At 54.0% G+C, this 26,143-nt stretch overlaps 1 protein-coding gene across 3 annotated transcripts in view; it reads right to left on the bottom strand.

Moving 5' to 3' along the window:
• Positions 1 to 23,038, bottom strand: part of EHMT1 (euchromatic histone lysine methyltransferase 1) — a 100,017-nt gene extending 76,979 nt beyond the window's left edge. The window contains exon 1 of one of the 3 annotated variants that reach the window (XM_053667658.1): positions 22,978 to 23,038. In XM_053667658.1, the coding sequence (XP_053523633.1) occupies positions 22,978 to 22,998 (21 nt within the window). In that variant the 5' untranslated portion in view covers positions 22,999 to 23,038. Of the gene's footprint in view, positions 1 to 1,531; positions 2,059 to 22,977 lie in introns of those variants that run through there. The other 2 variants (XM_053667659.1, XM_053667660.1) reach the window with 2 other exon arrangements.
• Between the last annotated feature and the right edge of the window lie 3,105 nt (positions 23,039 to 26,143).

Consider the following 26,143-nt stretch of genomic DNA (forward strand, 5'->3'; position numbering starts at 1 on the left):
CAGCCTGTGACGCCCAGTGGCCTCTGTGGGCAAGGCACAGCCCTCCGAGGGCAGGCCTGCTCAGGCCGGAGTCAGTGTGGACCCAGGCAGACAAGCTCCTGTCCCTGCAGCACAGACACCAAGACACGGAGGGGCACACAGTGACAAGGCCAGCTCCTCTCTTACACGTACCCCCCAGCCTCTCACGATCCCACGAGGCTGCCGTGGGCACAGGGAGAGGAGGGAGGGAGCCTCCCTAGTCTGCCAGGCAGAGCACCACGCCGCTCCCGACTGCAGAGGCCAGGCGCTCCTCCCTGCCAAGACCAGCGCCTCCCCCCCCTCCGGTCTCTCGCAGCTCTAGGGGCCCCGCCCCCACAGTATCAAAGCAGGCTGCGGGCAGGTGGGGGGTGACCCATCAGCACAACAGACACCCCCGTCCCAGCCATGCCGGCCTGGAGCACGCGTGTGGCAGGCAGGCACGCCATCCTGCTGGCAGCAGGCTGTCCCAGGCACACTCAGTGGCTTTCCTCGGCAGCAGCCTCCACTTCACAGACCCAGACAGCCCTAGGCGGGGAGCGCTGCCCGGCCGGGGCCCACAGTGCGTCCGAGGCCCTCGAACACACGGGCTAAAACCATTTTAGTGTTCTCGGGAGGAAACCACCCGTCCGACTGTCTTCACCCTAAAATGGCGGAGGGTCCCTCCACAGAACCCTCAGTAACAGCCCATCCCCACACAAAATTGCTTCCTTAGGGTCTCTTGGGTTCAGCCTTATTTTAAAAACACCGACAAACCCAAACCCAGGAAAGGGGTCTGAGGTCAAGTCTAAGGGAATGAGCACCACGTCACCAGCCCTGGCCCGAGGGACACACCTCGGAGACTCAGAGGCCGCCCCCCAACCCCCTGCCGGGGGTGCCAGGACCTGCCATGCAGACACCTCCACCCGCCCAGCAAGTCTGAGCTGCAGCCCTGAACACAGAACAGGGAATGTTCGAGGTCTTTTTTTAAAGATTTCATTTATTTCTCTAGAGAGAGGGGAAGGGAGGGAGAAAGAGGGAGAGAAACATCGATGTGCTGTTGCCTCTCACACACCCCTACTGGGGACCCAGCTTACAACCCAGGCATGTGCCCTGAGTGAGAATCGAACCGGCAACTCTTTGGTTCACTGGTCAAACTCAATCTACTGAGCCACACCAGCCAGGGCTGGAAGTCCTTTTTTTTAAAGGAGGGGGCAATACTTTTAAAATAGTGCGCTCACGTTTCATGCAAACAGCAAAACAAAAGCAAAATTTAAGATCACATGAAAGTATACCCTGGCTGGTGTGGCTCAGTGGTTGAGCACCAGCCTGTGAACCGAAGGGTCACTGGTTCAATTCCCAGTCAGGGCAGATGCCTGGGCTATGTGCCAGGTCCCCAGTAGGGGGTGCGTGAGTGTCAACAGCACGTCGATGTTTCTCTTTCTCTTTCTCCCATCTTCTCTAAAAATAGATAAATGTTTTTAACGAATATTCTAAACTGAAAAAACACAACATTTCAAAATTTATAAGGGGCAACCTGATTCAGTTTTCTGGGCTGCCGTGACAGAGCGTCATAAACTGGGTGAATCACGACGACAGAAACTCCCCGTCTCACGGTTCCGGACGCCAGAAGTCCCTCGTCAAGGAGCCGGCCGGGCCCTCGCCTCTCGGCTGCGGGCTCTCCGTGCCACTCCCCGGCTGCAGGCCCGCACTCCCAGCACTCTGAGGAAGACGGACCGCTTTAAACTCCTGTACCAGAAAAGAACTCAAACCAAGATCCTAGGTTTTCGACCTAAGAAACTAGACAAAGGGCAAAGTACACTTTTGGCAAGCAGAAGGAAAAAAAAGATTCGCGTGGAAACAAACAAAACAGTGAAGAGAAACGACAGAGCGGCAGCAAGGTCAAGATGCTTCTCTGAAGTCTCCACTCGACTCAGAGCTTCAGTGGGACCGACAAGAAACAGACAGGGAGGACTGAGGGCCCTCGTCGGGAGCGCCAGGAGTGTCCGGTGCCTCTCTCAGAGCCGCCACAGGCCACAGAGCGCTCGAGGAGCAAGCTGCACGCCAAGATGGAGTGATTCCTAAAAAGACACAAAAAGCCAAAACGACTCAAGAACAGAAAACCTAAACTCCTTCAAAGTAAAGAGATTAAATTAATAACCAAAAACCTTCCACCCCAGCAAAGCCCAGAACCCGATGGCTCCACAAACTCTCCCAGGCCTGTGCAGGGCACACTCAGTCCCCACCCCCCACTCTTCTCCAACAGAGAACACGGGGGGCACTTCCCAACTCCCTCCAAGCAGCTGCTTTACCCGACACCAACTGCACCAAGGCATCACCAAAAAAACCCACAAAACCCTACACTGATACCCCTTATGAATGCAGATGCAAAGCCCTCCACAACCAGCAAACCAAATGCAGCCAGAAGAAGACAAGCCGCGGCATCTGACAAAAGGGATCCACTACGTGAGAGACGGGGTCGATTCAACGTATGAAAATCAATACGATGCACCATGTGCATGAAGGACAAAACCACAGAGCTATGTGACCATCTGAAGAAATGCAAAAAAAAAAAAGATAGCATTTAACAAAATCCAATACCCTCTGATAGAAACACTCAACCAAGTAGGAATGAAGAAACTTCCTCAGCAGGACACAGAGCATGTCAAACACCCAAGGTGAACCCCACGCGCAACGAGAGGCCAAAAACACCCCCTGAAAACAGGAAGGAGACAGGACGGCCTAGCCCACCACAGCTCGCCCACGTGTTCCTGGAGGTTCTGTAGAAGATGTGGAGCAGGGGGCAGCCAGGGAAGGGTCCGGGTTGGAAGGAGCTCCGCTGGGCCCAGTGGCGCGACCTGGCACAGAGGACGGCCACAGAAACTCTGGGAGCGGCAGACGGCCTCAGCAAGGCTGCACGGTACGAGGTCAGTGTGCAAGGATCGATGGCATTTCTATATGCTGCCAACGAACAAGCCAGGGAGGCATTAAGACAACAGTTCCACTACAAAAGCATCAAAAAGAACTGACACTTTTTTTTCAGGTTGCCTTTTTACTATTGAGTTAGAAGATTTCATTACAGATAAAGGTTATAAGTCTTTTTTTTTTAATTTATTTAACTGTTGTTCAAGTACAGTTTTCTTTTACTCCCATCCCAGCCCACGCCCCAAGCGCTCCCCACCTCCCTCCCAGTTCCACACCCCTGGGTTTTTGTCCATGTGTCCTCTATACTCCTTCCTGTGAGAGCTGACACTTTTAACCGAAGCAGCGCAAGCTCAGCAGTACATGCCAACACAGTTGGAGAAACCAGACACGCGTGAAGGAGCACACCCTGCGTTCACGGACGGGAAGACTCAGCATTGAGGTGGCAGCACCCCAAACTGGCTTGCCTTTCTACACAACCCTTACCGAAACCCCAGGGTTTTTTTGCCAACCCTAAAAACCCAATGCTAAAACTCCTAGGAAAATGAAAAGAATCCAAAGGACCTTTAAAAATCTTGAAAAAGAACGAAGCTGGAGGACTCACACCTCCCCAATTTTGTTTCTACTCACTCATGGCTACAATAAATCAAGAAAAGAAGGGACTAGCACAAGACAGACACAGGGAGACCGAGGGAGCAGAGATTGGAGAACTGGAAATAAACGCTCACGTCTGTGGCCCACTGTCGACCAGGGCACTCGCACCCATCGTTCGATGGGGGAAGGAAAGGGGTTTCAGCAGACCTGGGGCTGGGCCTGCGAGACAGCCACACCAACAGAATCAAATGGCCCTCCTACCTCGTACAAAAACTAACTCGAGATAGAGCACAGACCTAAATGTTGTAAAACCCTTAGCAGAAAACAAAGTTTGTAACTGGAATTAAGCATAACACCAAAAGCATAAGCAACCAACGGGAAAAAAACAGAAAAACTGGACTTCATCAAAACTTTTGTGTTTCAAAGAACAGCATCACAAAAAAGTTAGAAAGTGAAAGAACAGTTCACATGATGGGAAAATACCTGCAAATCAGAGACCTAGTAAGAGACTTGAATCTAAAACACAGGCCAACCTTGGAGATACTGTGAGTTCGGCGCCAGGTCCACAATAAAAAGCAAGTGTCGTAATAAATCGAGTCAAAATCTTTTTGCTAATGGAGGGACTTGGGTTCAGTTTGTTTTAAAAAAAAAAAGCCTGTGGAGCACCACAAAGCAAGGCACAATACAATGCAGAGGGCCGGTATATAAAGATATCTTACCATCAGTAACAAAAAGACAATCAAATTGAAAAGGGGCACAGGGCACCGGCTGACTCAGTTGGTTAGAGAACCAGCGTGCTACGCCAAAAGTGCGGTTCAACCCCTGGTCAGGGCACATACAAGAAGCAACCCATGAATGCATGAATGAGTGGAACAATGAGTTGATGTTTCTCTCTCTCTCTTCCTCTCTCTAGAATCAATACATAGAAAAAGAAAATAGGCACAGTATTTGAACTTCTACACAGAAAATACCTGAGTGGCTAACAAGCTTACAAGAAGATGCTCAACTTGCCCTAATTGGTGTGGCTCAGCTCCTTGGCTTTGCTCACAAAGCGAAAGGTCACCAGTGCAGCTCCCAGTCAGGGCACAGACCTGGGATGTGGGTTCGGTCCCTGATGAGGGCGCATTTGAGAGGCAACAGATCAATGGTTCTCTCCCTGTCTCCCTCCCTTCCCCACCCTCTAAAACTAAGCAAAAAGAAAATCTGAAAGAAAAAGAAGATGCTCAACTTCGCTAAGCATCCACACGCCCAGTGAAACCACCACAAGGTGCCCCTTGCCACTCACTAGGACAGAAGCAGCAGAGTCCTGAGGGACAGGTAACAAGCAGCGAGCAGCTGGAACTCCCACACCCTGCCCGTGGGGTGGAGAATCGTGTGGCCACCTGGGGAAACAACTGCATGCAGAGCCATCGCAGCCCGGCAACCCCAGTGCCGGGTGCCTCCCCGCGAGGACCTGAGACAGAGATCCCCAGGTGTCGTCCTGCACCTTGAAAGGTCGTCAGTTCAATTCTCGGTCAGGGCACATACAGGAGGCAACAGATCAATGATTCCTTCCTTCTCCCTCCTTTCCCCTCTCTAAAAATAAGTAAATAAGATATTGGGGGCAAAAAGCACAAGGCCTTACCTGGCCTGCCCGCCTTGCTCTACCTGTGTCCTCCACACCTCCACTGGGCCACGGTGCCTTGCCCTTCTCCAGCCAACAGGTGACTCTGTGCGGGGACTCAACTCTGGCCTTAAAGCTGGGCAAAGAGCTCTGGACCAGCAAACGATGGCAGGGAAGTGCTCAGGGCATGCCCACCCAGGGAGAGAAAGCTCTCCGTGAGCGACTCAGGAAGGGCCCCCTGCACCTCAGTGCCAAGCCAGCTCCTTGCAGTCGTCCTCCGAACCGCCAGGGGCTGGAGTGTCTCCCAAGCTGCTGATGATCCTCGACATGAGGCAGAGCAAACACAGAAGCAATGTTCCGGGAAAGAACACACGTGACAGTCCACGGTTTACACGTGTCCCAGAACCCAGATCTGACCCTGATCTGAAATCCAAGCCAAAGAGTGGCACTTCTGTTGTGCCACCCAAGAGGCCGCCCTCACCCACTGGTGCCCACCCACCAGCGAGAACACGTCAGCACCGGGCAGCCCTCCCGGAGGCAAACTGCGCAGCGATGGCCGCGCAGTCTCAGGACAGGGCCACCGGGCAGCACCTGCTGCTGAACACCACACCCTGCGGAGCAAGACAGGGGCTGAGCTAACAGTGCAGTGTTAGGCTCAGCCCGTCGGCTTTGCTCACAAAGCGAAAGGTCACCCAAGGCGACGCTGCCCCTTCCAGCTGACCAGCCCCCAAAGCTTCAGTGACCACAGACAGGTGCTGCCTGGCCCTGGGCAGTGGGAGAGAGCAAGTGAGCTCCTCCCTCCCTGCTGGGTTCCAACACTGAGGACCCACCAGCCTCCCCTGTATTTCTGGGGAAGAAGCCCCTCACTGCAGCCCCCACCTAAACCCTGAGGATCTCAAGAACACTAGGCCTCTGCCCAGCAAATATGCTATTCGCTCAGGCCCTCCGAAATAGCACCTCAGCAAGGTCCTTGCTCAGCAAAGCCTCACCCAGCACCTGGCACCTCTGGACAGTGTGGCAGTGTGCACGGTCCCCACCCTTCCCGACGCCCGCCGTGCTGCTCCATCCACCCTGAGGTGCCAGTGCAGACAGGGGTGCCACACGGACCCGCACACCTCGGCCCCAGAGAGATCAACTGGGAAGGGGAGGCTGCCCCAAACCCCACTCAGTGCTCAGTGATGACTGATGAAACCAAGACCGGACTGCATTCCTGGGGGGAGTCAGCGCACAGAGCAGTACACAGCACACGGCAGTGGGAGGGCCGCAGCATGGCCGTCACCACAAACAGCGTTTCTGACCAGGCCTCTGCAAATGCCCAGGGTCACCACTGCCCTCACTCTGCCCCCCAAGACAACACAAGCCAGGCAGGCGGGAGTGCCCACTGCCTGAGCGGGTTCCCTGAGCTCAGGCACTCAGCAGAGGGAGAAGGACCCTAAGGGGAGACAAGGGGCCCACCTGTTTCCGTTAGGCAAAGTGACCTGCAACAACAGCCCCTGGAAACGCAGCCTGCGGGACCAGCCTGCCCAGGTCCCGCAGTGCCTCCGTCACAGAACCAGGCACTGCTGCGCAGGATGGTCCCACAGCTCACAGCAGAAAGGGCCAAAGGCAGAGACAAAGATCAGACAAAACCCAGGCAGCAGGGGTTCCTTGCTCCCTGGTGAGCAGAGCAGAGGCCAGCAGCCCCCCTGGGGGGGTGCCCACCCCAGAGCGGGCCAGGGGAGCAGACTCAGGAGCTCCCCCGGTTTGCTGCTGTGGACCAGGAGGAAGGTTCTGAGCAGGTTTTACTTGCTCGCTGTGCTGCCGTGCAAACTTCGGAACCCCTGGCTAACGCCACTGGCCGGACACCTGAACTCCTTGGCCTCTCCTGTGAAAAGGGGACATGGGACAGCAAGCCCACCCAACTGGTAGGACTGGGCATGGATTCAGGGAAGAGCCCATGCAAGTGGCTCGGTAGGGGCTGGACCTCACTCCACACTGGGGCGGGGGAACCACAGACAGTCCCACAAATACCACACCCTCTGGTCCCACACACGAGTACGGGGATTCTGGCCTGCCTGACCAGCTGGCTGGCAAGGCTTCCAAGTCCCACAGGCCTGTGTCTGGAAAACCACCAACTCGGCCATCCTAACGCGTGGACGCAGGCGCGGCGGCAGCCCCTGTGGGTCCTCTAAGCGGCCACGCACCTGCCAGCAAAACCCCACTGCTGATGCTTCAATGCCCTACCCCCACTGTTAATCTTTATTTTTATTTCATTCTTTTTTTTTTCTGAGGTAGGGGAAGGAGGCCCTGAGGAGAACTTCCGAAGTTTTCTCCAAATATCGGGGGCGGCCCAGGTTAGAAATTGGTCCTGTGAAACCGGGGGTCTGCGTTAGTTTGATGAGGGCTTCCTCCATCTCTCCCGCAAAGGCGTGGGCTCCTCCAGAGGGTCCCGGCTGACAACGGCTGTCCTGGTGTAATGGACTGGCTTAGACTGGCCCTGCCCTGGCCCCTCCAGAAGGTGCGTCAGGAAATGGTGCTGGTTCTGGGCTCCCTGGCAGGTAGCACACCACATTTTACTGTGCGTAGTGTGCACTTTTTTGCCCAAATTTTTGAGGGAAAAATAAGGATGCACATTATACATGGGTAGTGCTAATTCTATATCTATATAAATGCTTTAATTCTTTTATTTATGTTTATGCATTAAAGCAATAACCATATCCATATGCAAAATAGTACCCTAGAATACGATAATTGACTTCATATGTAAATTAAGAAACCGAACTAAAAAATTAAAGTGAAAGATTTTTTTCCTGGAAGTTTGGGCCAAAAGCAAGGGAGCACATTACACACGGTGGGTGCACAGGGACCAGCGGCCTGAACGACAAGCCACTCCTCCAGCGCACTGGGGGGTGCTCCCAGGTATGCTGGTCCTGACCCAGAAGGCAGCCGCCAGGACTGGGTCTCTCCCTTGTGACACCCCTCCGGGCCAGGTCAAAGCTTTGGGTTAACCCCTGAAACTTCTACGTGACTCTCTGGGTCTTGAGAATTTCCCTAAGTCCTACTGGATTTGGTGTGAATCTTTCATAGAGAAAGGGGCGTGTACTCTTACAGGGGCACTAATCGGTCATGCTACTCCTTGTGAAGGGCAGGTTAAAAGGAGGATGAAGAGGCCTTGTGTATGGGTGCAAGAGAACCAGAGTCTGGCTGGTAAGCTTTTCTTCTTCCTTTGGGGCTAAGGGGGGGTAAGGGGGGGCAAGGAAGAGAGGAATTACCTGGGGGATGGAAGGGGGCAGGGGCTAGAGTGCAGTGGAGCAGCTGTAGAGAGACCTAGTTTGCAGGCAGTGCCCACCTGAGGGTTACACCTGAGAGCCCCAAAGGCTTGGATGCATGGAGCTTCCATCCACTTCCCTGGGAACTGCAAAGCCGGTCCAGCTGCAAGACAGTATTGAAACTAATGGTGCCACTGACTGGCCAAACCTGTCACCCAGTTGACACTGGGGCCAGCCTGCCCTGGCCCCTAAGAGGCATAGCAGGGAGAGGACAGCCACCCTAGCAGGGAAGGAAGTATCCCTACTAAGTGGTCCCTGGGTCCCCAGGACCGTGAGAAAAACAGAAGAGACAGTTAAAGGACGAGAGCAGAAGTTGAGGGCGGCCCCTTTCCCCGTTTCAGGGCTTTAAGGAACATACAAAAAGAGTATTTGCCCTGGCTGGTGTGACTCAGTGGATTGAGCACTGGTCTGTGAACCAAAGGGTCGCTGGTTCAATTCCCAGTCAGGGCACATGCCTGGGTTGAAGGCCGGGTCCCCAGTGGGGTGTTTGTTAAGAGGCAACCACATGCTGATGTTTCTCTCCCTCTTTCTTCCTCCCTTCTCATCTCTCTAGAAATAAATAAATAAAATCTTTATTTTTTAAAAAAGTGTTTAAAAGACAGGGGCCTATCCTGGCTAGAGGGCTCAGTCAGTTGGAATGTCGTCCCGCACACAAAAGGCTGCGGTTCAGTCCCAGGTCCGGGCACGTGCAGAGGCAAACAATTGATGTCTCTCTCTCACATCGATGTTTCTCTGTCCCTTCCGCTCTCTAAAATCAGTGATAACACACTCTCAGGTGGAAATTAAAAAAAGAAAAGAAAAGCCAGGGGCACTGGGAGGGATCAGAGAAGATGCTCGGTGACCTTCGTATCTCAGCTGGGCCGGCCAGGGACAGCGCCCAGGGCCTGGAGACAGACCCTGTCAGACAGAACCACTGGGCATGTGAGGGCACCGGGGTTGCAGCAGAATCCACCCCAACATCCGGGTTAAGACGAGTCAGAAAGGGAAATCGAAAGACCACCGCAGGGTCTAAGGAAAGACTCCGGGAAGAGGCAGCAGAAGCACCAAGGCAGCCAGAGAGAGACCTCCTGAAGGCCGCAAGGTGCATGCAGGGCAGTGGCCTAAGGCAGGCTTATGAGCAAGAGCCCTGCCGGTGCTGCCATAGTTGTGAGCCACAGCACAGGCCACCAGCCAAAGCTGGTCTCGGGAGGTCACCAGTAGAAAGAAGGTGGGAACCTGGGAGATGCTGCTAGGGGCAGGCAGTGCCAAGAGGTGAGGCGGATACAGCAGGACCCCCGGCCACAGACAAGGCACAGAGAATCTGGGAGCTCCGTGTCGGAGGACGCCTGGAGGCACACAATGAGAGCGCCGAGAGCTCGTGTCCGGAGCCCCGAGCTCATGGGTCTGGGATATGCGGGAAGGATGCAGACAGGAGCAGGGCAGGGAGCCAGCTCAGGGTTCCCACGTCGGAGGTGAGCTTTCCCGTGTGGACTTCAGTTTCAGGTTGGGGTCTGCAGAGTCTGAACACGCTCCTGGGAGACCCTGCAGTGGGATGAAAGGGGCTGCCTGTGGGCTGAGCTCAACAGGGCTGTCACCTCCCGAGTCACCTCAACCCTCTCCTGAGTCTGGGTCTCTCTCCCCAGCTGCACTGGGCAGCACTGAGAATTCGGAGTACTAGGGACCCCGCTGGACCTGCACATCCCTGGACAACTCAGGGCCTTAATCACAGCGGAGCTGGAGTGACCCCTGGGGATCCTGCCCTCTGGCACCTCCACAGAGAGACCCTCGGCACCTCACCTAGGAACGCCTGAGGTCTACCCTAAAGGGACGAAGTGCCCCTCACCGTAGGAGCTGAATGAGTCCGAGCTCTCTTCTGCATGGCAAAGGCTTTTGTTCTGATCCTCAGAAAGCAACTGGCTACCACGATGATGGCAGTCTCTGCTCCCAAGCCTGCAGGTCCCTGGAAAGGAGTCAGAGCCACGGTGCACGGCGCGGACTCAGGAAGCAAGTTGCAGAAGTCAAGGAAGAGTCCTTAGGGGGGTTAGCAGGAATGAAAGGCCGCAGCCTACTGCTCCCCTGGTTGCAGATTTCACGGGGACTCTTAGCACTTAAGAAAAGGATGGAAGGGTGCACACCTGGGGAAGAAAAGCGCAAGCACACTTCCGAGGGTGAGGTTCTGAGAGCAGAGAGAGGGACAACCTGAGTCAGGGCACCGTATGCTGGTGGAAGAACAGCACCCTTGGCACCTGCATCCTGACTAAGAAAATACTCGGAGCCCTGGCTGCTGTGGCTCAGTGGATTGGGTGCCGGCCTGTAAACCAAAGGGTTGCCAGTTGGATTCCTTGTCAGGGCACATGCCTGGGTTGCAGGCCTGGTCCCCAGTAGGGGGCGCTCAAAGGGCAACCACACAGGAATGTTTCTCTCCTTCTCTTTCTCCCTCCCTTTCCCCCTAAAAATAAAGAAATAAAAAAGAAAGAAAGAAAGAAAGAAAGAAAGAAAGAAAGAAAGAAAGAAAGAAAGAAAGAAAGAAAGAAAGAAAGAAAGAAAGAAAGAAAGAAAGAAAGAAAGAAAGAAAGAACTTGAAGCCAAGACTCAGACTTTAAGAGGGAGTGTATTTAGAAAGTCACAGAGGTAGAAGTGGTGAATCGTAGAAGAAATGGACCCAGGAAATGAGTTACGGCAGCACAGCAAGGGCCCCTGGTGCTCATGAGAAACGGAGAGACAGAGCTGCCTCAGGAGGTGAAAGAGGGAGGAAAGGGGTGGGCGTGCCCTGGGAAAAGGGAGAGAGTACATGCCACCACCCCAACTCCTCACTGTCTCACAACAGAGCACACACGGCACTCGAGCACATCGCGTGACCGGCACTCCAGCTCCGCACACGGCTGCTCCCCGACGTGCTCCCCTGCAGCCGAAAGCTTGCCCAGCCAAGCTGCTCCTGTGGGCGCCCACAGTGATACTCCCAGGCAGACTTCTCCTGCAGCCTCAGCCCTCTCGCCCCAGCACGCTCCTCACCAGTCCACGCATGGTGCCACACACCAGTGACAGTGGTGGAGGGAGAGACCAGGAGCAGGGTGCTGTCATCCGAGCGCCTGCCTGAGCCAGCTGCCCACATGCAGTTGCCACAACCCGAGAGAGGGCAGAAGACCCAGAGGAACCGCGTGACATGCTGCAGAGCCGTGAGGCCGCAGCTGAGCTTCAGTGACCAGGCTGACCTCTGCCCGACCTCTGCCTGACACCCAGCTTCACCTGTACCAACGTCATTAAAGCACGGACTGCCACACCTGTCACCTACCTTCCCCTTCCCACACCATCACCACACAAGGAAAGCAGCCTGTGCAGGTGACCTGACCAAATCTTCAAATCACTGAGTGACCCCAGATGCTCACTGATGCTGATGGCAGGAGAGACCAAAGTGTCACCTCAGAGCAGTTCTCTGGGCCCCATGCGTCGTGGCCTTCTCACCCGAGGCATGAAGGACACCACAGTGCCAGGGCGGGGGGAGAGGCTTTTAAGTAAGTGACGCCGGTTCCAGAGCAAGTCTGCACAGAGGATGGTGAACCTGGCACCTCACACAGAAAACTGACTCCAGAACCTGCGAACTCAACCCAGAGCACAAGCAGCTGTGAAGCTCACAATGGGAATGAGTGAGACAGAGCACCAACAAGACCAGAAGCCGACTCTCTGACAAGACAATAAAACTGACAGAACTTGAGCTACAATGACCAAGAAAAAAATACACTGGAAGACACTGAAGACACCTAAATACAAGGAAGACACCCTGTGCTCAAGGACTGAAGACTCAGCATCGCTAAGGTAACAGAGCTCCCCGGAGTGACCTACAAACCCAATGTGGTTCCCGTCACCATCCTAGACAGCTGTTTTTTTTGCAGCTATGGGCACCCCAAACCTAAAATTATCTAGATTTGCAAGGGGCCCCAAAGAGCAAAACGGAGCAGGTGGACTAGCATATCCCAACTGCGAAACTGCCCAGGACGCGATGGCGGCCCAGCCCAGTGTGGTCCCGGCGCACAGACAGACCTGCATGCAGATGGGCGCCTGGGACTCAGGGTCCAGGAACGAGTCCAAATGAACCCTCACATTTACAGTCAACTGATCTGCCACCAACATGTCACAACAGTTCAGCACAGACAGGACAGTCTTCTCAGCCAGCGGTGCTCGGGCAGCTGGGCCCACCTCACTCCACACACACAGACTGTGTCAAAATGGAGCCCAGGCCCTGGCTGGTGTAGCTCAGTGGATTGAGCGCAGGTCTGTGACCAGAGGATCGCGGTTCAATTCCCAGTCAGGGCACATGCCTGGGTTGCAAGCCAGTTCCCTGCCGGCCAGTTCCCAGCAGGGGACGCACTAGAGGCAACCATACATTGATGTTTCTCTCCCCCTCTCCTTCCCCTGTAAAGATAAATAAATAAATAAATAAATAATTTTTTTAAATGGAGCCCGGGCGAGAATGTAAGACTGAAATTACAGCTCTTAGAAGAAAATGCAACCTCATGACATTAGACTGGCCAGTGGGCTCTTAGGTATGACACCAAAAGCACAAGCAGAAAAAAGAGAAAGTAGCCAGGCTGGACGGAGTGGAATTAAAAACATGTGCTTTTCCAAGCACAATAACAACAAAGTAAAAAGCAACCTACAAAATGGGAGGAAATATTTGCTAACCATGTATCTATAAGGAATTTGTATCTACAATCTTTAAAACAGGTAAACAACTTTTACAACAGCAAAAAAGACAATCCAATTGAAACGGACCAAGGATTTCCACAGAGATTTCTGTAAAGACGATACAAATGGGCCAATGAGCAAATAAAAAATGCTCCACATCATTAGTCACTAGGGAACTCCAAATCAAAACAGTAGAGATGACACTTCACACCCACCAGCACTGCTACAACCAAAAAGATAGTTAGTAACCAGTGCTGGCAACAACGTAGACCAACGAGAACCCTCAGGAGCCCCTGGTAGGAAGGTAAAGTGCTATAGCTGCTGTGGGGAACAGTGTGGCAGTTTCTCAAAAATAAGTCACTGAGTGCCCAGCATTGCCACTCCTCAGTACACACGACCGAAATGGAAACGCTGGTTCGAGAAGGTTCACAGCAGCATGAATCACAACAGCCAAAAGGGAGACAACTGATAAATGGATAAACAACCCACAGTACCTCCACACAATGGAATATTATTCACCCAGGTGAAAAATAAAATTCTGCCCTGGCCCTGGCCAAGTGGGAGCGTCCTCCAACGCACCAAGGTTCCAGGTTTGATTCCTGGTCAGGGCACATGCAATAGTTAACCAGTTAATGCACAGATAAGTGGAACCACAAAATTCCATGTTTCTCAATCTCTCTCTAAAATCAATCAATAAAAAATTAAGTAAAATAAGTAAAACACCCCCCCCCCAAAACCTACAAAAGTTTAAATAGGCACATCACAAAAGTGGTTAAACAAAATAACCAAAAAGCATACTGCCTCTTAATACCACAGTCACCAGAGAAATGCAGAACTAAACACACCCACACCACCAGGGCAGCTAAAGAAAGAGGACAAATGACACCAGACGTCAGCAAGGACTGTCACGCCTGCCCCTAGGCACACCCCGCTGTGCACACACACCTGTGTTCCGAAAGACACACCCAAGAGAGTTCACATCGCCGCTACTTAAATGCCCACAGAACTGGAGGCAATGTGATGTCCAGGGGCAGACAGCACGGTGAGGAAGGCAGCGACGCTGCGTCCAGACAGCGGAACACGTGACACAGCAATGAGAAGGGACCGAGCACCCGTGAGCAATAGCAGAGGCGAACCTCCCAGACGCTGGCTGAGGGAAGGTGGGGCCCGTGCCCACGGCGTGACCACCGATCAAGCTCACACCCGGGCCAGACGAAGCCGGTACGAAGTCCAGACGGCCGCCAGCCCTGGGGAGGCTCTGAAGTGCACAAGGGCTTGTGTGGCCATGGGACGCTCCTGCCTGACCTAGGTGCGGGAGGCACCTATGAAAATATACATACGACACCCGCGTTTCTCTACACAGGGTGGGGCAAAAGCAGACTCACAGTTCTGAGTGTGTGAAAAGCTTATTCTTGAGTGAATTATTGTATTCTTTTCCGTACAAACAATTGTAAACCTACTTTTTGCCCCGCCCTGCATTTGTGTCGAATAGTAAAAACTTCCCCCCGAAATACAATCTTCATGCTTTGGTTAATCTCTCTGTCGCCAGATCTTGCTAAGGGACGGTGACAGCCACCACGGGCCCGTGACAGATTCTGGCAGCCCACTTCTCCAAGGGAAGATCAGAAGGACAGACTGCGCCGCAGGTAGGGTGCGCTGGCCCATTCACTGGGCCACATGATGCCTGGCATTTTGCTCCGCCCCAGTGTCCAAGGGGTTCAGGGCGCAGGCCGGTGACAAGGCTGAGGAAGCAAGCAGGCCCCCTCCCACCCGAAGGCAGGCCCCAGAGCCTGATGGAGGGGCGAGGACCGAGACTTCGGGACCGAAGTTGTCTTAACCACCAGCGTAGCAAACCACCTCCCCCGGCTGGCCAGGCCGGCAGCTCCCAGGAGGCCAAAGTGTCCAGCAGCTGTGTCCTGGTGGTGTCCAGAACCAGCCCCGCTCCCAAGAGAACTGTGTGTGTCCCAGCAGCACCATGGTTCTCCTCGCAGAAGTGCTCCAGCCAGTGAATGGGGACAGACTGCCATTTTGCAACCCTGGACGAGCTAATGGCTCCAGGCAATGAGTAGCGATGACTGCTGACCTCACAGAGCAAGGTGAACAAACTTATCACGCCTGAGTTAAAAACCAATTCCAGGCCTGGCTGGTGTGGTTGAGTGGTCTGTGCACAGGCCTGTACTGAAGGGTCACAGGTTTGATTCCCAGTAGCACATGTCTGGGTTGCAGGCTGGGCCCCCATCTGGGGACATGCAAGAGCCAACTGATCAATGTCTCCCTCCCTTCCCCTCTCTCTAAAATTAAATAAATCATTTTTTAATTAAATAAAAGTTAAAAAAAAAACCTCAATACCACTTATTACATATTCTGGCTAAAAACAATTTTTAAAGACAAACCCACCCACCAGTACGTCTGACGGACTGCAGCCAGGGGCTGTCCAATCAAAACGTAATGTGAGGGCACAAGCTGAGCCACATCTGTAACTCTGCATTTCCTACTAACCACATTTAAAAAAAAGAATTAGAAACACAGGTTACCTTTAATATTTTATTTAACCCAATATATCCAAAATGTTGTATTTCTACAGGCAATGTCTTTTTTTCTTCAAGATTTTTATCTATTTATTTTTAGTGAAAGGGGAAGGGGAGGAGAAAGAGAGGGAGAGAAACATCCATGTGTGGTTGCCTCTCGAGAGCCCCCCACTGCCCCTGCTGGCCCACTACCCAGGCCTGTGCCCTGACTGGAAACTGAACCGGCCACCGTTTGGTCTGCAGGCCAGCGCTCAACCCGCTGAGCCGCCCGCACCAGCCAGGGCAGCAGTCAGTCTTTTCAGTAACAGCGTGACACTCTACACTCTCTTTCCCACATTTAGTCTTCAAAATCCCAAGTGTGTCTGGCCCTCACCCTCTCAGCGCACGCCAACCAACGACAGTCAGCGCTACGCGGCGCCTGGGCCAGTGGCTGCAGAGCTGGAAAGCAGGGGCCCCAGGCCTCGAGCACCAGTAGCGACGGAAATGAAGAGAGAGGAGCATGTCAAACACGTCTCTGAGCCCAATCAGCCAAGTGAGGGTGTGGGGAACTCGGAGACAAATGAACCCACTATACTCAAAACTTAAGTGCAGGAAAAAAAGAGAGACGTGGAAACCACTGCACGGAGATTCAGGAGGTGCCTACGCAGGGCGATGGACAGCCCATACGCTGCTCCCCACCTGGAAGGAAGGAAAGTCCAGACCGCGCGCCGTGGCTGACTGCCATGTGAAAATGCACCGAAACGGTCTCGGACGAGGCACGCCTGAGAGCTGATGCAAAGTGACGGAGGGAAGAGGGCACCCGCTGCATGCAGGGCACCCAGACGCAGGGACAGGCGCAGAGGCCGCTCCCTCACCACAGCCGCGCCCGAGCGGGCCGGGCTGCACCACTCAGAGGCTGCACCTGCGCCGGCGCCCGGCGGACGCGTGCCCCGAGCCAAGAGGAGAACTGAGTGGCTCGGGGACAAAGGCGGGAGATGTTCCACTTCCTACTCTTTTACACTTTTTGACTTTTAATCATGTAGTGTGGTCTTATCCACCCAAAAAAAATGAAACGTACAAACCTGTACTGCTTCTGGGGGCCTCTCTGTGCCTCCCCTGCCCCCAGGCTGCTCTTCCTTCGCTCCACTCCCCACATCGGCCAGGCCTCAAGACTCTTCAGTGACTGTCTGCCCACTTGTTACCACGGAGACATGGCCCTATATGACCTGTCCCTGCCTCTCCAGCCAGCATCACCTCAGCCACTCGCCCCTTCTGACTCAGTAAATCCGTGCACCCGAGCACACAGGCTCGGGTCACTCAAGGAAGCCAGTTCAAAACCAAGGAACTGGGACATCTACGTAACCAACAGCACAGGGCAATGAGAAGTGTTGAAGGCGCACATGCGCTGAGGAGAGGGCCAACAGCACACTCTCACTGGTTACAGTCCATCTGAGGTGTGAACACGTTCGTAAGGCTCAGGAGAAACACAACATAGTTGGCATTCTTGGGTTCCTAAGCTTCAATTTTCTAAATTCGCTACAATCCTTAATCTTTTCTTTGAAATGCACATACCTCAATTCCGGCCTCGGTCCTTGGAGACCCTGACTTGCAAGTCCTCCTGGGGCCTCCCATCAGAGCCGGCTCAGGCCTGTCCCTGTTTACTCTTCACTGGTGCCACCTCACTTCCTGCTGGGTAACTCCATCACACGCGTAAACTTTGTAAAATCAGGGACCCATCTCAAAACCTCGTATTCCCTTTTACACCATACTTCGAATAGTCCTCTATAAACAGTAGGTGCCCTGTAAGTGCTCACAGACCCCCCTGGAAAGAGTATTTCAAATATACTCTGATCAGAACCTACAAACCTACTAAAAGCAGGATGCAGAAAGCAGTCCAAAACCTTTTCCAAAATAAAACACCAACTGACAGCAACAGTATCAGGAAGGTGACCTCTCACTCAGGAAGACTCCATCTCAAGGGAAATGCCACATTCCACAGGTTAAAGAACTGCTTCAAAATCTAGAATGTCAGAGATGTTCTCTAACAGATGAAAATCCAGAGGTGAAACAAAAGCAGAGCAGGAGCGAGAGGCCCCCCGGTTCTGGAACTGATGGTGTTTGCATCGACCTGCCAAGACCACGGGCCCCATTCACTTCTCCCCACGTGACCTGCTGCCCCCTCATCAAGATAAAAGTATCTGTCAAAACACTGCAAGCCCAAGCTCACGTGTGACAAATACAAAATGACAAAGAACACAGAGTTCCTAAAAGGAAAAGCCCAAAATATGCTTCTTATGCTATAAATTATTTTCAAAGACAAACTCAATAAAATGTGGTCAGATACACAACTGTTTGTGACATGACAGGAAGCAGAGGCAGGAAGCCGGGGCCCCAGGCCCCACGCTGGCACTGACCACAGGTGGGGTCTCCAGTAGCCAGATGGCTCCGGATGGCCCTGTGGGCGGCCAGGACGGTGAGGTCTGGGGCCGGCAGCCCTTTCCCCAGGACTCGGAGCCTTCAGTGCTGCTAAAAAGTCGCTTCTCAAGACTTCGAGCATATGCCTCTGACTTCCAGATGGCAGAACAGACAAGCCACCCCCTTCTCTTGTCAAAAACCAACAAAAGAAGAGGATATGCAAGTTGGGAAATTGCTAAGAAGCAGGCGACTGACCCCATAGAACCACAGAAAGGCTCAGAAGTTGGGGGTGATGTCTGCAGCAAAAACGGGGTGCATGCAAGAGCCCAGGTCAGGAATGCTGGGCTCTCAGGACCCCAGGCCCCTCTTCTGCAGTCCTGGGGGAGCAGAGGGTAGCACTGAGACACCCGCCAGATGTGGGCCAGACTGGGGGACAGCGGGAACCAGGACAGACAGGAGTAAGGTCCTCCACTGCAAGCAGGGACAAGAGGTAAAGGCTGTCCACCAAGCCATGGGCAGGCCCCCCCCCCCCCCCCACCCTTCAACCTTCCGGAACGGCGTCCACTCACGCCAAGAAGGCAGGCCACCAGAAGACCCCCCCCCCCCAGGAAACAACCCAGCAGACACTAAGCTCCAGAGTACAGCCAACAGCAGCGAGAGCGACCGCCCTGAAGCAGGTCAATAGCACCCCAAACAGCTTTCAGTTTTCATTACTTTACCCTCAAAGGTGACTGAACAGCCAAGGGAGTCACCAGACATAGAAGGTTTCCAGCACGAAAGGAAAAGACCAAAAAATGCAACATCAAAGAGCATGCATGGAAAACAGAAAAAAATGGGGAAAACAACCATTTTTAATAATTTTTAAAATTTAACTGTAATTTAATAAATTAAACTGAAATGAGGTAAGCAAAGACAGTGCACACATCAAACAAGAACAGGAGGTACTTCAAAAAGGACAGCCCTGGCTGGTGTGGCTCGGTGAACTGAGTGCTGGCCTGGGAACCAGGAGGTCACTGGTTCAATTCCCAGTCTGGGCACATGCCTGGGTTGTGGGCCGGGTCCCCAACAGGGGACGCATCCGAGGCAACCACCCATGGATGTTTCTCTCCCTCTCTTTCACCCTCCTTTCCCCTCTCTCAAAAGAGAATAAATAAAATTTTTTATAAATAAATAAATATCCAGCGAAACTGGAAAACAGTCAAGAAATTCTCCCAACAAGTAGAACAAAAAGATCAATACAGGACAAACAAGAACACATTTTGAAAACTAGAGTACTAAGAGTCAGACATCAAAGTAAAGGAATTAGAAAGGGAGAACAGAGAAAATAGCAGAGCATGAACTATCTCAAATGTATTTGTCCAGAAACTTCCTACAAATGAAAAGGCATCAACCTGCAGCTTCTGGGGCCATTTAATGCACCGTATGATAAATGCAAAAGAGCCCCAACTGAGGCAAATCATGAGAACCGGGAAAATCAAGGATGCAACGATCCTCAAAGCCAAGTTAGAAGTGGGAAGGGCACTCACCATAGATTAAGAATCAAACTCACTTCTCGAGAGCAACAACAAAAACTAGAAGGTGCTGGAACGGTAACTGCAAAATCAACTTTTCTTCCCACCTGGAATGCCGAGCCCAGCCCAAGTTGCTCCTCAAGCGCAGTCAGACATGCAGGTCCCAACGAACTACAGCGCCTGGAACCTGTGTGCCAGCACCAGGAGAGGGAGACATCCATCTCCCCAGGAAGGGGACAACTCCCCGGGGTGGACGCTGTGCAGTGGCCATGAGGACAAGCACCCTCACTGGGCAGGGTGGCCGGGGAGTACCCAGGAACGCTGGCAAGCTGACATGGCCAAATGGTGAAAACTTTAAATGAGAATAGTTTTCTTTTTAATTTATTGATTTTCAGAGATAGAGAGGAAAGGAAAAAGAGAAACATCAACTATTGTTTCACTTATTGATGCATTCATTGGTTGATTCCTGTATGTGTCCTGACCAGGAATCAAACCCACAACCTTGGCATACCGAGACAATGCTCCAACCAACTGAGCTACCCAGCAGGGGCCTAGAAGGAGAAAGGTTTTACAGAATGAAAGGTGTGAGAATGTTATTCTGAGATTCAAAGGAAACTGAACTAACCAAAAATAAGGCAACCACTTACTCTAAGGAAAAAAGAAAGTCTGTACAAAAAAGAATAACTTGCCCTGGCTGGTGTGGCTCAGTGGATGGAGAGTGGGCTCTGTATCAAAGGATCACTGGTTCGATTCCCAGTCAGGGCACATGCCTGGGCTGCAGGCCAGGTCCCCAGTGGGGGCCACATGAGAGGCAATCACACACTGATGTATCTCTCCCTCTCTTTCTCTTTCCCTTTCTCTAAAAATAAATTTTAAAAATCTTAAAAAATAAAAAAGAATGACTGTAGTTTATTATCCAGCTCAGATGGCACAATAATGACCTGAACAGACTGATAAAGGTTCAGATGTGACCCTGGCCCATGAGGCTCAGCGGGCAGGGGCTTTGTCCTGTGAGCCAAAAGGTCTTTGGTTCAATTCCCAGTCTGGACACATTCCTAGGTTGTGGACTGGGTTAGGGGCAAGTTTCTCTTGCACGTCGATGTTTCTCTCCCTCTCTTTCTCTCTCCCCCTTCCCCTCACTCTAAAAATAAATAAGTAAAATCTCTTTAAAAAAAGATGCCGGATATGGATTTAGTCAAAATTGTGAGTTACCTGGATAAGAGAGCATGCCAGAGCTGAAATCACCCTCCAGCATAAGTAGGAGCCAAAGGAGAACCCTGAAATCTCTGACGAGACATGACAACACAGCACACGTTTTACACATGTGAACCCTGAAACTGCTGGTGGAGACACGACAGCAACTGTGTCTCTGGTATGGTGTCTCTAGTGGAGACACAATGGCGTGACTGCTGGTGGCAGTCACGCTACATGTGTGGCTGCTGCCTTTCTGCAGGGCAGCACAGGAGGCGGCTTGATAAAACTCCCAGCACCGCCTGACTTTTTAAACTGCATGCATGTGTACCTATTACTTCAGGAAACAAAAAGTGAGGTTCAAGAAAGATACACAACAGCCACCCAACTAGAAAAGTACAGGATTGTCCTGGGACCCGTCTTGCTCAGACATGACATGTCCTTGGGTTCAAAGCCCTAAGTAAAGTGCACGGCCCCACCCCAGGGGGGCTCTGGGTGATCCTGGGTACCCTGAAGCGAATTAGTAAGGGGCTCCACTTACTAATTCACAACGTGGAAGTGGGGAACACAGCCCACTAACTCAGGAGTCCTTTTTAATGTCAAAAAGTAGTGACTGCCATTCCAGGTCAAGGAAAGCAGGAGACAGTAAACCAGTTGGAGAGGATTCAAGGGTCCAGTTTGGTGGTTTAATCATTTGGTGATTAGTGAACCCTGGCCCAGGGCACACCCACTCTCCAGTAGCTCCCCCACCCATGCTCAACACCTGAACCCAAAGCAGTGATTAACCTGAAAGGCCACCGCAGGTACACTGCGTTTGGCAAGTGGCATCTCTGGCACCATGCCACCTGCATCCATCTTCTCAGCCACAGGCTCTGGAACCCTGGGTCTCATGGGGCCTGTTTCCTCATGTGCCGATGGGGACACCCCAGCACCCTCCTCCTAAGAACACCGCCATGCCTTCACGAGCAAGCCCTGGCAGTGTGGGCCCCGGGTAAGGTTTAATGAGCACCGGCTGTCACAGTCAGGCCTTCTAGCCCAGGACGCCTGTGGAATCGGAGACTTCGGGGCCATCCACTAATCAAGTACTTACTAAAAGCCTACTGTGTGCCAGGCATGGAACAAGTGCCAGTCCTAGGACGGACCAGTCTGAAGTCTCCACGAAAGGACTCACCTGGAGGGCTTGCTCAGTGCCTGGCCTGCCGCAGGCGCTCAATGAATGTGTCATTAAGCATTAATTACAGAGCTGCTGCTCCCTTACAAGCCACTTCGGTGTCCAATTTACCTCTGCGTCCCCTTCCATGTTGCCGGCTCAATACATGCTCCTCACGCTGAATTAACGACTACCCTGCACCTTCCGTTTCCTAACAGCAACACTGCCAAGTATGCAAGAGCAAAATTAGTAAGTGAAAAGAGTGCCCACTACCTTGATCAGCACAGACCAATAGACCTGCGCACCACGTCGGCTCTCCGATCTGGAGGAGTCCCTGCCGTTATCACTAGACCAGGAGGGGCCGCGAGGAAACCTGCTCATCAACACTTTCCCACACTGGCCCCACTGGCCGCCCCGAGACCACACTCTCCCGCATTTCCGCGGACACAAGACGCGCCCCGCCATCCCCCTTCAGCGGGAAGCCGGTGTCTCCCCGGAGTTTTGGTTCCTGGGCCGCCACCCTCGACCACGAGCCAAGGGGAAGGCCAAGAGCGTTAACAAAAGAAGGGGAACTTTCTCCGCTCAGAGCCCGGCGGCGCGGTCTGCTCAGAAATCCGCCCAAGTCGCGCACTCCGGGGCTGACAGCTGCCAGGGCCAGGCAGCATTGTCCGGGGGAACGCGCGCGGACCGCCAACTTTTCGTTCGAGGCGCGGCCGTCCTATTCGGAACAAAGTGGAAGGTCAGCGGCGCCGCGGCGGCGCCGGGAGCGCACAGCCTCACCCGGCCGCGCCGCGAAGTTGGCTGGCGCGCCCCACTTTCCTTTTTGTCCTCCCGGCCTGCGGGCTCGGCCGGACCCCTCCGCCTCCTCTGCCCGCGCCCGCCCCGCCCCCGCCCGCGCCCGCACAAAGCGCGCCCGGCGCCGCGCGGCCCGCACGCCCCGGGCCTCGGCCCGGCCCGGCCTCGGCCTGAGGCGCGGCGGCAGTGGCGGCGAGGCGCGGGCCCGCCCTCCAGCGCTGCGCCCCCGCCCGCCCGCGCGGAGCCCCCTCCGTGCCCCAGCCCCCCCGCCAGCCTCTCATCGCCCGCCCGCGCCCGCCGCCGGCCCGCCGGCTCCGCTCCTCACCTCAGCATCGGCGGCGGCCATGGCCCGGGCCCGCAGCGTGGCCCCGCCCCTCCCGCGCGCCATCGCCCCGCCCGCGCCTCGCGGCTCAGGGTGGGGCGGGACTGCCGCGAGCCTCTGCGCCTGCGCCGGTTCCCGCGCCTGCGCGCTGCGGCCTAAACGGCGGCGTCCGCGACGCGGGCCTGCGAGTGGCGGAACGGGTCGCGGGAACAAGGCGAGGTTGAGGGGGGGTCAACCGGAGCGGACTTCCGGGAGGCGCTGCGGTGGGGGAAGTCGACCCCACGTTTTCACAAATATCTTCTAGTTCTACTTAGGCATTCCGGAGGGCTGGCCGGGGGCGGAGTAGGACCCCTGACCTCTAACCCTGGACACGTCTTTCCGTCGGCCTTCACAGAAGGCGGGTCCTGCCCTGCGTCCTAGGGCGGTGCCCCAGTCCAGGGTGCGCCCACCGGGAAGGGCGACCGGTTAGGAACTCTGTGGGTGAGGGGTGGCGATGCCGGAGCTGGGTGCACTGTGCAGACTGCGATAGCCGCCCCGAAGCGGGGGAGGGGAATGTCCCAATGGGGAGAATTGCCCCAAGTTGGATGGATGCTTCACTGGGAGCGTCGCCTCAGACGGAGTTGCTGCGTTTGCGGGAGTTGCGACTATTAGGGAAGCGCCGCCACTCGGGGGTGCTGTAGCCAGGAGCCTGTTGGGACCATGAGGGACAGTCCTGAGTGCGAAAGCTGCAGGTGGGGTTCGGAATGTCCGTGTGCGAAGGGTTGCACCCGTTTCGCGGTGCTCTGGATAAAGGAGTGGGTGCCTGGCTGCCCCAGCCGGGCAGCGTCCCAGATCACCTCAAGCTCCATGCCCAGCACCTGTCTGCCCGCCTGCCACTAGCTGTGCACAGGGCAAGACCTTTCTTGCGCCCCAGCCTTCTCTGGGCATCACTGGCTTAGGCCACCCGCATCCTAAACCTGCTTCACCTATCCCCTGGGAGCCCAGGAGAAAGTTGTGGGCAGAAGTGGGGTTCTCTAGCTATTATTGGAAACAAGAACTGAGGAGGCCGACTTGAAGATTAATCTGCCTCCAACCCCGTGAGGGCTCAGGAAAATGCTGCTGTCTGTCATTGATGATGGTGCACCCTGGTGCAAAGGAGAGAATGGACGACCCTAAGTACCAAGAAACCTTCCATTCTTCTTTTGGGCAACCTAAGTCAGCTTGTGACAGGCTGGGGACCCCCAAGCTCTATCTGCAGCCCAGGACAGGGGGCTCAGGAGCAGTCACCCACCATGGCTCAGATGATCCAACTTGACCCACCTTCACCCACACCTGTCTCTCTGAGTCTGTCCTCTCCATCTCCAGTCCTGCCTTGGGCCCTAGTCTGACCCTTCCCTGGAACGCTTTCAGCTCAGGCATCTGTGTGGCTCACTTCTCCACCCTCCTTGAGTCTCATCACTACCTCTTCAGGGAAGCCCTCCCTTACTTAAAAATGATGCTGCACCCCAGAACTTAAATTGCTTCACCTTACTCCATAGCCATATTGTCTTTCTCACTGCAGTGTAAGTCCAAAAGGTCAGGGATTTTGTTGTGCCCTGGTGCCTAGAACTGTACTTGCATCTTTTGAATGAATAAATGAGTTAAGAGTTGGAGAAAAATCCTTCACCAGGCAAATACAAACGAGTATCAGAAGTAGGCTACGCTCCTATTTTGCACAAGTGCAATCCGCCCACCCTTGTCTGATCCCAGGTAACTTGTGTCAGACGCTGTTCTTAGCATGTGACTATTAACTCTGACCATCGGGTCGGTCGTAGATGGACACTGTGCTTTACCCACATTCGGTAAATGTGCAAACCATAGCAAGGGCGTTAAGTACACTGAAGGCCACACCACTGCCAGGAGGCAGTGATAAAATTGGAACACAGGTGGACTTCCCTTTCGACAGAGGCCACAGCTCCTGGCAAAGATTTTAGATTACCCCGTTTGTGGCATGCTATTCTCTGGTATTCATCCTTTCCCTCTTCTACAAACAGTAACATTTGGCCGAGTACATACATGGCAGCCCGCTAAAGAGCACATTTCCAACAGCAAAGGATGGCCAGTGGGATGCGTGCAAAAGTTGGAGGTGCAGGCCCAGTAAGCGGGGTGATGGCGAAAACTCGAATAGCCGCCCTGTACAGAGTGTGTGTGTTGGCGGGGGGAGGGGGGGGGGCACAGAGTCTGGACAAAGAATAACAACTCCATTACTCCATTACCAGACCCAGATCCTCCACCTCTGGACTGTTAGACATTCCAAGAAATAAACTTGTCACATTGGGGATACAGGGGCTCGACCATCCCCTCCTAGCCCCATGAGCTTGTTACAGACTAAGGTAACTGAGCCAGGCTTACCCTGCACCATATGGCAAGCAGGACTTCGAATCCAAAGCCTTAACCCCATCTCCAGTGTTTCCCGAAGTTTGTTCCAGGATCACTGACCAGGAAGGACCTGGAACATCTGCAAGGATGTCCCTTTGAGAAACGTCTTTCGGCAAAACCCCGGCTTTTTATTCGCACTTGGGTTCCTTAAGAGTTAAATGACAGCCCTTAGTAATACCGACCTCGGGGGCTAGCCTGAGTGGGGGCTGGCCTGAGTGGTCATACTGGACGGGAGGTGAGAAGCAGTCCCAGACAGACGTGACACCCGAGGCCAAGGCTAAGGGCGACCCTCTCCTCGCCCGACCTGATCTCCAGCGCAGGAGGTCTAAACTGCGCTGCCTGAAATGATGCATAAGTGGCGGCCCAAGGGTGTATTTACGAAGTGGAACAGGGTGGCCTTCTCCCTTTCACAAACCCATTTTAAATTAGGGCCAGAACTCCATACATTAAACCTGGCTCCCTGGGTATATCCCTAGGGAGCTCCAGGAGTCCAAGCACCAACTCTACCTCTTGCTCCACCGGGCTGCTTGCGCTCCAAGACACCCGGAAGGAAGAGGGACCAATCGGAGGAGGGACTTGCCCAGGAAGAGGTGGGGCCTTGAAAGGGGCGTGGCCTGGGCGCGGGGGGAGGGGCTCAGTGGAGGAAATGGGCGGGCCAAGCACCCCACACACACACACCAGAGGATGGGGGCGTGATCAGGGAAGGGCCCCCTCGCTAGGCCCCCACATCCAGACACAGGAGGGCGCCCGAGAGGCCGACCTGCGCCCGCAC

The sequence above is a fragment of the Artibeus jamaicensis genome, unplaced genomic scaffold (assembly GCF_021234435.1).
Source record: "Artibeus jamaicensis isolate MK-2021 breed Jamaican fruit bat unplaced genomic scaffold, CSHL_Jam_final contig_471, whole genome shotgun sequence".
Classification (NCBI taxonomy): domain Eukaryota; kingdom Metazoa; phylum Chordata; class Mammalia; order Chiroptera; family Phyllostomidae; genus Artibeus; species Artibeus jamaicensis.